Source organism: Phyllostomus hastatus, unplaced genomic scaffold (assembly GCF_019186645.2).
Source record: "Phyllostomus hastatus isolate PE091 unplaced genomic scaffold, TTU_PhHast_1.1 phas_scaffold_60, whole genome shotgun sequence".
Taxonomy (NCBI): Eukaryota; Metazoa; Chordata; class Mammalia; order Chiroptera; family Phyllostomidae; genus Phyllostomus; species Phyllostomus hastatus.
In genome coordinates this window covers 15,432,701-15,444,531 of record NW_025334038.1, presented here as the reverse complement: position 1 = coordinate 15,444,531, position 11,831 = coordinate 15,432,701, and the positions used below count along the sequence as shown (strand labels likewise).

Genomic DNA, 11,831 nt, shown 5'->3' with positions numbered 1-11,831 from the left:
TTTTAATTTTTACTAATAAGGATGAGCACTTTTTTTAATCAGCCACTGGGGTTACAAATTAGATTATGCCATTCTTATGTTTTGTTTTAACACTTTTTAAAACATCCTTCTTTATTTTAACTGTTGTTCAACTACAGTTTTCTGTCTTTTACTCCCATCCCAGCCAACCCCCATAGTGCTCCCCACCTTCCTCCCATTTCCACTCCCCCTAGTTTTTGTCCATGTGTCCTTCATACTTGTTCCTGTAAACCCTTCCCCTTTTCCCCTCAAATTCCCTCCCCTCACCCCTCTGGTCACTGTCTGCCTGTTCTCTGTTTCAGTGTCTTTGGTTATATTTTGCTTGTTTGTTTATTTTGTTGTTTAGGTTCCTGTTAAAGGTGAGATCATATGGTATTTGTCTGTCACTGCCTGGCTTATTTCAATCAGCATAATGCTCTCCAGTTCCATCCATGCTGTTGCAAAGAGTAGGAGCTCCTTCTTTCTCTCTGCTGTGTAGAATTCCATTGTATAAATGTACCATACTTTTTTGATCCATTCATTTACTGATGGGCACCTTGGTTGCTTCCAGCATTTGGCTATTGTAAATTGTGCTGCTATGAACATTGGGGTGCACAGGTTCTTTTGGATTGGTGTTTCAGGGTTCTTAGGATATAATCTTAGCAGTGGAATTACTGGGTCAAAAGGCAGATCCATTTTCATTTTTCTGAGAAAATTCGACAGTGTTTTCCATAGTGGTTGTACCAGTCTGCACTCCCACCAACAGTGCACTAGGGTTCCCTTTTGTCCACAACCTCTCCAGCACTTGTTTGTTGCTTTGTTTATGATGGCCATTCTGACCAGAAAATACACATTCTCTTCAAATGCACATGGAACATTTTCAAAAATCACATGATAGGACAAAAAACTAGCCTCAACAAATTCAAGAAAACTGAAACCATATCTCCCACTTTTATGTTCTATGTTCATTAGAAGAAATTAACATAATCAAAATGTCCATACTATCCAAAGCAATGTACAGATTCAATACAATACCTATTAAAGTACCAATGACATATTTCACAGATTTAAACAAACATTTCAAAAATTTATGTGAAACCATAAATAACCCCCAATAGCTGCATCAACTTTGAAAACAAATTAGGAGAGATCACAATACCTGGTATCAAACTGTATTGCAAGGCCACTGTAATCAAAACAGCCTGGTACTGGCATAAGAACAGACCCAAGGATCAATGGAACAGAATAGAGAGCCCAGAAATAATTCCAAGTCTCTATGGTCAATTAATGTTTGACAAAGCGGGCAGCAGCATAAAATGGAGTAAAAATAGCCTCTTCAACAAATGGCGTTGGGAGATCTGGAGAGCTACATGAAAAAAAATAAATAAATAAAACTTCATCACCAGCTTACACCATACATAAAAATAAATTCAAGGTGGATAGAAGACTTAGAAGCCTCTCCATTCATGAAGCACTCCCCCTGGTTGTTATAAGTGTGCAAACATGTTCCCAAGGTTCTAAAATCATTGACTCCAATTGCTCTTTCCAGCTTAGTGGTTGACTTAGTGGAGTAAGTGACCCCAGATCTTTATAGTTGCCATTTTGCATGTTGTTACTCCTGCTGTGTATTTTAAAATAATCATTAGATGCACATATATTTAGGATTGTCTATGCCTTCTTAATTTATTGACTTTTATCACTATACAATGTGCTTTTTTCTCTGATTACACTTATTGTCTTAAAGTTCACTCTGGTATTAACATAGCCACATCAGTTTTATTAGTGTTTATGGACTATATTTTAGTTTTACCCTATTTATTGTGCATCTCTCATAAATTGCTTTCTAAAATACATTTGAAAATCTTAGCCTTTTAGTAAATGCTTTAAACCATTAATATATGAAATTATTTTCAATTTAAAGTCCATTGTTTTATCCATTTGTTTAGTGTTTATTTTCTGTGTACTTGTTTCTTTGTTTCTCCTTTCCTGTTTCTATTGAGTTGATGGAGTTTTACATTTCTTTTAATTAAGAAATTTAAGCATTTGCTAAGTGAAATAAGCCAGGAATTGAAAGACAAATACCATATGATCTCACCTTTAACAGGAACCTAATCAACAGAACAAACAGACAAGCAAAATATAACCAAAGTCACTGAAATAGAGTGTGCTGACAGTGACCAGAGGGGAGAGGGGAGGGAATTTCAGCGGAAAAGGGGAAGGATTTGCAGGAACCAGTGTGGGGGACACATGGACGGAAACAAGGCGGGGTGGAGATGGAAGGGAGGTGGGGAGGGCTGGGCGGGGGGTGGGTTGGGATGGGAGTAAAAGGCAGAAAACTGTATTTGAACAATTAAAATAAAAAAATACTAAAAAAAAATTAAGCATTCCTTTTCTCTTTATTTGTGGGGGCTATAACTATTTTTAAAAAACGGTTGCTCTAGGGAAAACAATACTTTTCTTCAGATCATCACAATTTATTTTGCATTACCATCACACCAATTCACATGTACTATAGAGCCTTGTAACTCCCATCCTGGGTGCAACTGACATACATTTTACTTTTACACATTGTAAGTTCCACAACATTATGTGTAGGTATTACTTTTGCATTATGCAATCAATAGTTACTTTAAGATAAAAAAGAGTATATGTACCCACATATTTACTATTTCCAGTAATCTTTCTTCCTGTAGATATCAATTTCTGACATTGCTTCCCTTGTAGCCTGAAGAACTTTCACCTTTTCAAAATTTTTTTAGATTTTATTTACTTCTTAGAGAAAGGGGAAGAGAGAAAGAGAGGGAGAGAAAGATAAATGTGTGAGAGATGTATCAATTGGTTGCCTCTTGCACACCCCTAACTGGGGAATGTGGCCTGCACGTGCCTAGGCACGTGCCCTGACCGGGAATCAAACCTGTGATCTTTTGGTTGGCAGGCCGGCACTCAATCCACTAAGCCACACCAGCCAGGGCACTTTTACCATGTTTTAATAGTCCAGGTCTACATGCAATTAATTCTCACAGCATTCAGTTACCCTAAATTTTTATTTCATTTTCACTTTTGAAGAATATGTTCCTTGCATATAGAATGGAAGCTTTTCCTTCTTTCAGCATTCTTAAAATGTTATTCTACTGCCATCTGTTCTTTTTCCTAATGAAAACTTGGCATTTGACTACATGTACCTTTGTTTGGCCTTCTTTATACCTATCTTGTTCTCAGGAAGTGAGGTGGCATATGGTGAGGTCAGACGCAGATGAAGAGAAAGAAAACAGAAGAGTTTTATAGTTTTGTTATACTTACATTTTAATCCCACCACACAGGACCACTCAGAAGCACAAGGGTTGGTCACGAGAAAATAGGCAAGGTAGAAACTGTGGGCAAGAGCCTTTCTTGTGGTTTTCCTAAGAATTAATGGGTGAGGCAGGTAAGAAGGCTTAGGAGTAGCTAATTTGATTAATTCCAGTAGGCTCTGGGGCAGAAGAGCTGTCCCTGGTTGGTATTTGGCCTTGTGTGATTAGGGCAGGTGTACGAGGTCTGTCCAGACAGTATCCAGCTGTGTAATATGAACAATAGAGACATTTAATTGAAGAAGATACAAGATACAAGAAACATTGTGCATAGGACAATGATGCCTCAGTCACCTTCAAAGTAGGCAGCTTGGGACCTCACACAGTTATCCCAATCACTATCAGCTGCCCCATCCTATTTTCCTGAATCTCATCAATGGTCTAAAATCTCTTCCCTTTCAAAAGTGATCTGAGTTTTGGGAAAAGCAAGAAGTCACAAGGTGCCAAATCTGGGCTGTGGAGGGGCTGAGTCACCTGGGTGATTTGGTATTTCACCAAAAAACTCTGCATGAGATGTGATGCATGAGTGGGCATGTTGTTGTGATAAAGCTGCCAATCACCAATCGCCCATAGTGCAGGCTTTTGAATCATCTGAATAGTTTCCATTGAGAAATGTTCAAGCTTAACACAAAATCTGTTGCAGATTTGTTGCTCTGTTCACTTAGTCATTTTGAATGCAATGGCCACATAGTACACATGCTCACTCAGTGGCATCTACTGACTCCACTGATTAGTACAGTGAAGTCATCAGTTCACGCATGAGCATTCCAGTCCACTTACCTTGGTTGCCAGGTTACACTGATGTCATGCAAACCCTTCTCATTATATTAACAATGGTGGGACTTTTTCCAAACAGAACTCAGTACAGTGGCACAAAGTGTGAGAGTCAAATAAGTGAGGTGGTTGAAGGTGTGGATTTAATCAGGTACTCAGGATAACTGGCCTCTAGCCAGGGCATCAAAGCAAGGGAAGACACCATTTTTAAGAAACCATATTACAGGATGTCATGGACTTTGTTGGATACAAGTTGATATTTTTCATCACATTGTGAAAAATTTTGGCCAGTATTTCTCCCAATACTTCTTCCTTGAAATATTGACTCCTTTGAACATATTTGTTATGCTACTTGATACTGCCTCATAGTTTATTGTATCCATTTTTTAAAGTTATTTTTTGCTGTTGTTCAGTTACAGTTGTCCCCATTTTTCCCCATTGTTCTCCCCTGCCCTGTCCAACCCCTGCTCCCAAAGACAATCCCCACCCCACTGTCCTTGTCCATGGGTCCTTTGTATACGTTCCCATTCATTCTGCTGTTATCACACTTCCTCCTCCCCTCTGGTCATTGTCAGTTTGCATGTTATTTTTCTAAATCTTTTTTTCCCCTTTGCCCTTCAATTTTTATCTTTTAAATTATCTGCAAATTCACTGTTCCTTTCTTCTGCAGTGTTTAATCTTCTTTTAAGCTCACCCATGAAGTTAGTTTTCAAAAATTTCATCTTTTAAATTACCCCATATATTTAGCCTCTGTATCTATCATTTCCTATAGATTCTTTAACATTTTTAATTATTTTTATTTTTTTAAGTAAAAGTAAGAGAAAAATTGGCAATATATGCCAACCAGAAATATAGTAACTGCTCCCTTCTAATTCTTATTCAATTATTTCAACATCTTTGATTCTGTGGGTCTGTTTTTGTTGATTATTCTTTTGTTTGTGTGTCATACATTCCTGTTTCTTTTTATGTCTCCTATTTCTGATTATATGCTGAACAGTCTGAATGACTCATTATAGTGACTTTGGATTCAGTCATTTTTTTCCCCATGAAACTTATTGGGTTTTGTTTTAGTAGACAGTTACTAGAAGATCATTTTGATTCTTTAAAAACTTGATTTTAGGCTTTATTAGACTGAATCTATTTTAGTTTTGCCCTTAGACCAAAGGTCTAGACCTGAGTTTTGAGATGTGGTTCTAATTCTAAGGTAGTGTGGTCCTTTAGGTTTTCAATAGAAAGCCCAAAATGTTTACCAAGTCTCTTCAATTTGGTGGGATATAAAATTTCAAATTTTCCCTCCCCAGCACCCAACATCTCTGCTGAGCTTTTCCAGCCTTCCAGTTGTTGCTTTCTGTTGGGCCTCCTGGAATCCCGCCCTGTTCATCCATAATTTAGAGAGTCAGTCAGGTTTTAGGGAGTAAGTAAGGTACATTCAAGGTTCTGTTGGCATCCTTCTTTCTGGGATTCCCCTTCTAATTTCCAGCTGTACAGAGAGTGCACACTCTGAGTTAGCTGTTCCGCCCAGTAAGACTTCCAATTTTGTTTTGTTCCTGGTGGGCCATATAAGAAATAGTCACTTAACTGCTGATCTTACCCAATGTGTTTCTCTTCAAGTGCTTGAGCCTCTCCCAGCTTTTGTGGGTCTCTGGTTACTTTCCAGTACATTTCTATAGTGTGATAATTATTGGGAGGAGGGTTAGTCTGGTATAAGGTGCTCTTGCCATTACTGGTTGCAAGACTGTAACCAGATGTCTAAAGGTTAAGATAAAATAAAATCCAACTTCATTTCTTTATCTGGGTGATACTTATACTAGTGTGTTCACTTTAAAAATCTACCAAGGTGCATGTTTATGTACTTGTGTCAACATTTGCTATAAATTGATAAAAAAGTTTGTTATAAGAATAAAACATTTTCATGTTGGCACCCAGGTAAAAACCCCTCAGGGGCTTTCTTGTGGCATGGGATCAAAACCAGACCTCCTCTCTGGAATCTCTCTCCTGGCCATGACTTGGTCACATAAACTCACCTACAACTCCTTAAATGAGATACAATAGCTCTTGTTCCTTCCTCTATCCTTGTCTCCCTCACTCTACATGAATAATGCCTACTTATTTTCCAGGCTTCAATTTAACCAGCATCTCCTTATACAAGCTTTTCCTGACTACTAAATCCCTCTTCAACTACATCTTAGGTGCCCTTTGCTGTGTTCTCATAGCCAGGAGGCTCCCCTCCACAACCTTTACTTCAGTAAGAGCACCCATTACACTAGCTTGCAGTGTCCTATGAGAACCCGTCAGAAGAAACCACAACTCCAAATCTAGTCCCAGAGAAGGAGCTCAGAGAAAGTACAAAATGAACAAAGCCCATGCTATCCTTCCTGCTATGGTGCTGCTGAGGCAGCTTGCCTCCCAGACTGCCTAGGGCAGTTCTCCAAGGCTGGGGACCTAGAAGAGGCCTGGTTGCAACTGGACCCAGATCCATCACCACTCAAGACATTCAGATAAAGGTCTCTCGCCTATCTGTGACTGCTTCTTTTGTCAGATAAAGGGTGAAACTTTGAGTTCTAACATTCTGCCATTCCCAAACTTAAAAGCTGAATGACCAGAAAGCTTTAGAGAAAAAAAAGTTTATTGTGTTGACCAGATCTTATTTTCATTACAGTAGCAGGAAACTCATTCACAGTTCACCTGGGTGCCAAGGGCTCCTGCAGTCATTTGAGCCCCGATGCTTGTTCCCAAGCAAGGGCAGCACCTGGACCTATGTTGCATTTAATAGAATTACAGTAAAATAGAATAGTTTTTATCATGAAGGATTTTCTTTCTAGGTACATAGTTCTTTTTAAATTCTAACATTTTTCTTTGTTTTTCCATGCTTACATTGTTATTACCAAGGATAACTGGTTGGAAAACATGGTACTTGATAACCTTTTCCTCAAATTGTTGACCTTAGGTTACTGTATTCTGACACTTTCTTTCTGAAGAGGAATTATGCCCATTGCTTTGGAAACCTAAATCATGACAAGTAAGACAGTGCCTTAGCTTATACCTTAATCTTTATCCTACTTAATTAAATCTTCCACATTTGGCTTTTACTGTTGCTAACTGGGAAAGACTCAAGAAATGGCCTCTAGCCTGCAAAATCATCACCAGAGAGTTTAAACTTTATGAACTACTTACTTCTGGAGAGCATGCAGTTGTTTAAAACTGATTTTGTGGGTGTTTTTGTAAATTGTCAGGATACTGAGGGGGAGGGATCCTTTACTTAGCACACTGTCTCGCTGCCACCCTGAAGTGCCTTGTCTATATCAGATCAAGAGATCAAAGACCAAATAATAAAAGAGAAACTGGTATCCTGCAGAGATACTTTGAAATATCAATGATGACTCCAGTTAATGAGTCTAATTGGCTTGAATTCAATCACATAATTACCAAAGTCCTGATGAAGATACCTCCTCATGACATCAAAACAGGGGAAACATGAATTTAAATTTAAAATGTTATCCCACCAAACTAGACACATGACAGCTATATTTAAGTTGAGTAACTCTAATTATCCTCCAAATTTTCCCCTTTATAAAATCAAATATTTTAAAAAGCTAATTATAACAATTACACAGTGATATATAAATTTAAATAACTTGTACAATGTATGCTCTATTTGTGTTACCAAGTAAGTTTCCACTAGGTGGCTTTACCAAAACATTTACATTTCCCTGAAATCTGATACCATAGTACTAACAGTTTATTCCGAAAAATGGACTAGATAGTCCCTTGTAACTCTTTAGTTGAATTATTTTTATTAATAATTCATGGCAATATTAGAAAAGGACTATTTTCAAGTCCTTATAGGGGACATGTTGGGGAAAAGGAATAATTTTATACTCATTGCTATGAGGGTGGTATCTGACAATCCCAAATTATATATCAGTAAAGTAGAATTCCCAGCTACCGGATACTGGGATTTCCTTCTCCCCTATCACTGGGCCTAGTCTCTTCCAAAAACTATACTGCCATCCCTAGCTTTCGGTCCTTCACCCAGGGACTTAGTCCCTGTAACCAGATTAAAGTTGTTCATCCAGGCAAAACTTTAACAAGGTTCGGAATGTGAGGAATTTAAAGGACAGCAGAGTAAATTAAGCTCTATTCTTGGAAACCATTTCTTAGTATATGAAAAATCTTTGTTCTCCCAAGAACTGTGTTCACATAATTCATGGGCCTACCACAATGCATGCATGCTCAGTGGGTAGGCAAACATCTGTTTCCATTTGAAATGCTATTTTGACAGATTCAACACTTTATCAATCTTATGGAAAATAAACATGCTGTCATTCTCAGTGTGTCAGTATTGAGTACAATTTTAAAACACAACATAGGAATGCCCCCACAACCCTAGCAGCAGGCTGTGTGCATGAGTTTTGATCTCAGTCAAATACCACTGTTCATGGAACATAAAAAGTCACACTGTACCATGGCTATTCTGGCATGACACATTATTTCATATCATTTTGACACTGATTCAGAAAGAAAATTTTCTATTATGGCATAAATAGAGAGGAGAAAACCCATTACATATAAATGGTGGTTTAAAACAATGCATTGTGATCAGTTTCCAGAAGCTTGGGTGTTTCAATGTAGTCAGTCCTTGCATTTTGGGGAAAAAGTCTCTTCCACCTGTCTTTTCAGTCACAATTTGCCTTCACACAATAGAGTCAACAGACAAAGCTGACCAAAACCAAATTTTAGTGGTAACATCATTTCCTAGGAAGTAATTTTGAAAGATGCGTATGCCTCATGAATCAAGAATTACTGGCAGGAGGAGGGCCCTAGGCCATTTCAGAAGCAAGCTGGGTCTTACGTATTTAGATTACACTATTAATAAGACCTCATTTGGGGTGATTACAGATAAGAGCAATGAGGACACACATACCACATAGAGAACAGATTTCACATTGTACCTTACGTGAAATGTGCATGAGACCTGGCAGAAAGACATAGAGAAAGGTGGTCTGGTTCACGTCCCAAGCGAACTAACATTTGAAAAGTGACTTTGGTATTTTCTGCTCAATCTCCCCAAAAATAAACTGCGAAAATGCACAATTCTGCCCATAGTTGTAGACAGAGGTGGCAGCAGCAGAAGTCTTAGAAAAACTTATATAACTCAAAGATGAAGTTGCATAAACATTTTTTATTGTCATTGATTCTATCCCTTTAATTGCTCTGCCCCAGTAAGGAGCTGTGCAGCAGGAACTCATGCAACAGTCTTTATCAATAGCAATTATTCTAAGGGACTTTTTCAGTTGTGAATCAATTTATCTAAAAATGTTCTGAGATCTCTAATCAATTTTTAATGGAATTATGAAAGCAAAATCAAAAGCTCCATCAGAATGTTTGAGAGACTCCTAAGCTTATTTTTGCATGTGAATATGGAAAAAAGACATTATTTGAAATTTGTCATTAAGACTGATTTTTTTTTAAGAAGACTGCAAATCAATGTTACCTGGTTTAGAAGACTGAGGATTTAGCTGTCCATTTGTACCCCTCCTATTTTTTACAAAGCGGGCAAACACGAGAGTTCGCAGTTACGATCCTGCTGCTGCCTCTGGGAAGGTGAGTGGAGGACCTGGGACTTTGCACCCCACAGGCCGGCCACACACCAGAACGCTCCTCATGTGAGCCTCCCAGCATTGCCCATTCACCAGGACATACTGCTCCAGAAGGCCATTCTGGGTAGAAACACAGAAAGCCATGACTAAAGGGCTAATATGGCTTGAAGATATAACTATGTTAAAGTCAGGACTGGTGGAGTGCTGAATTTCTGCAAGCCAAAGGCCACCCACAGCACGAATCTAAAAGAAATATGGAACAGTGTAAAAACCACATGAATTACACTGTTCAACCCCCTGCTGCTCTCATATCTCAGAGTCTTTTGTAGAGAAAAGTCAAAGCCAACTTCCCTGTGTCTGAGAGAGAAAAATCCTTGAAGGAGAAGAGGTAGCCCTGAGGCTCCATGATATGTCACTAGAGGGTTTATTATGGCTATATCCAGTAAAGAAATCAATAACGACACTTCTTTAGAAAGTGGAAAGAAAAAGCAAATACTTTAACAAATAGAAACATTTACAAAATAATTACCTAAAAGATTCAGTAAAGTTGGGCGGGGAGTCAGAATAATGTTTTCATTTCAAATTAGTCACACTGGTGCTAATGGTTTATAAGAAAGAACAGCAAATTTCCGTTTTTCCTCATCTCTCCTGCAACAACCCGGAGCCCTCCTGCTCCTGATATTTCCCATACCCTCTCCCTAACCCACCCTTATCCTGCCCATAATTTACTTATCCTGAGCTAACCCTAAAGATACAAACTGATGGTTGGGTCTCAGTTCAACAGTGAACTAATATAAGGGGAAGAATGCAGGAAGGGCACAGAAATGCACTGGAGTAAACCTCGAGGTGTGTAGACGCTGGACCAAGCTCCTGCCAGCCCAACTCAAAGTGGTACCTGCACACAATGCACGCTGCAGACAGACTCTGCTGCCAGTCAACAGAGGCAAGGAAGAATGTGGCGGCTCTGGCTGGTTGGTTCCTATGACAGTATGGTACACAGTGTGCTCTTGGGTGGGGGTGCACAGGACTTGTTTTGCTCCCACTGCCTTTGCCATTTTCCCTTTGGGTTAGAAGACTGCTCTTTACAGTGTCCCCAAAGATCAGCCACTCACTGTACTCCGTTGTATAGATCCAAGAAAGTCTCAATTTCAAAGACCCGCACGCAGCCTGCCAATGTGCAGGAGTCCAAAGTCAAATGCTTAGCATCAAAAGGATCTGGGCACACCTGCTCAGCCAATTCATCAGCAGTTGTATAGACAGATCAGAAAAAACTAGCTTTTAATATAAAAAGTGTTTTTCAAATGGTGCAATTTCACATCCTTCTGTGGAGATCATAATTCTTCATGTTTCTGAGGTCCTACAGAAAAAGAGAATAATTGAAGAGAAAGTGGGCTGTTCTCAAGTTATAAAAATACAAACTGGGCATTTTCTAGTACTGTAACCTATTATTTGTGCCCATATTGGCATTTTAAATCAGCATTTCTTTCTTTTAAAATTTTTATAAACTTTGGTTTGGTCTGCTTTAAAGTAAAAATAAAAAATATTTTTATTTTTACATGGAAATTATCTACATATCCTATTTAATGTGAACTGTTTTCAAAGTACAGTACTCACTTCCAGTGAAATGTACATTTTTAGTCAGGATTCTTCTTTTTTTAAAATTTAATAGCATATAAACATATTCCTATATAGCTCACTTACCATTCACTATGCTTGGATGTTTAAACTGCTTTCAACACTTTTGGTTTATAAGTATCAGTAAAATAATTTCTTCATGTATATAACTTTTTTTCATCTGTTGAATTATTTCTTTAAGGTAAAGTCACAAGAGAGAAAATTTTGATGTATAAACATTTTAACTATGCCTGGTGACTGATTTATAGCTTTTTAACAAGAGCTGCTATAACACACTGGAAGACCCAGGTAGTTTTACCACCAGCTCCCCAACAACAGCCTCATCAATATGAATATTTTCCTGTGTGGTGCATAGGAATGGATGCTGGATTACTTCAATCTCATTACTATTTCCTCAAATTCATTTATTTATACTTTCCTCTTATTTGAATAGTATGTCTACATTCTTTGCTCAGCTATGGAAATCCCTGAGGTTTTA

General features: G+C 38.3%; 1 protein-coding gene across 4 annotated transcripts in view; it reads right to left on the bottom strand.

Moving 5' to 3' along the window:
• Positions 1-6,726: 6,726 nt before the first annotated feature.
• Positions 6,727-11,831, bottom strand: part of UGGT1 (UDP-glucose glycoprotein glucosyltransferase 1) — a 184,647-nt gene continuing 179,542 nt past the window's right edge. For all 4 annotated transcript variants that reach the window (XM_045825843.1, XM_045825844.1, XM_045825845.1 and 1 more), the window contains one exon: positions 6,727-11,075. In XM_045825843.1, the coding sequence (XP_045681799.1) occupies positions 11,050-11,075 (26 nt within the window). In that variant the 3' untranslated portion in view covers positions 6,727-11,049. The remainder of the gene's footprint in view (positions 11,076-11,831) is intronic.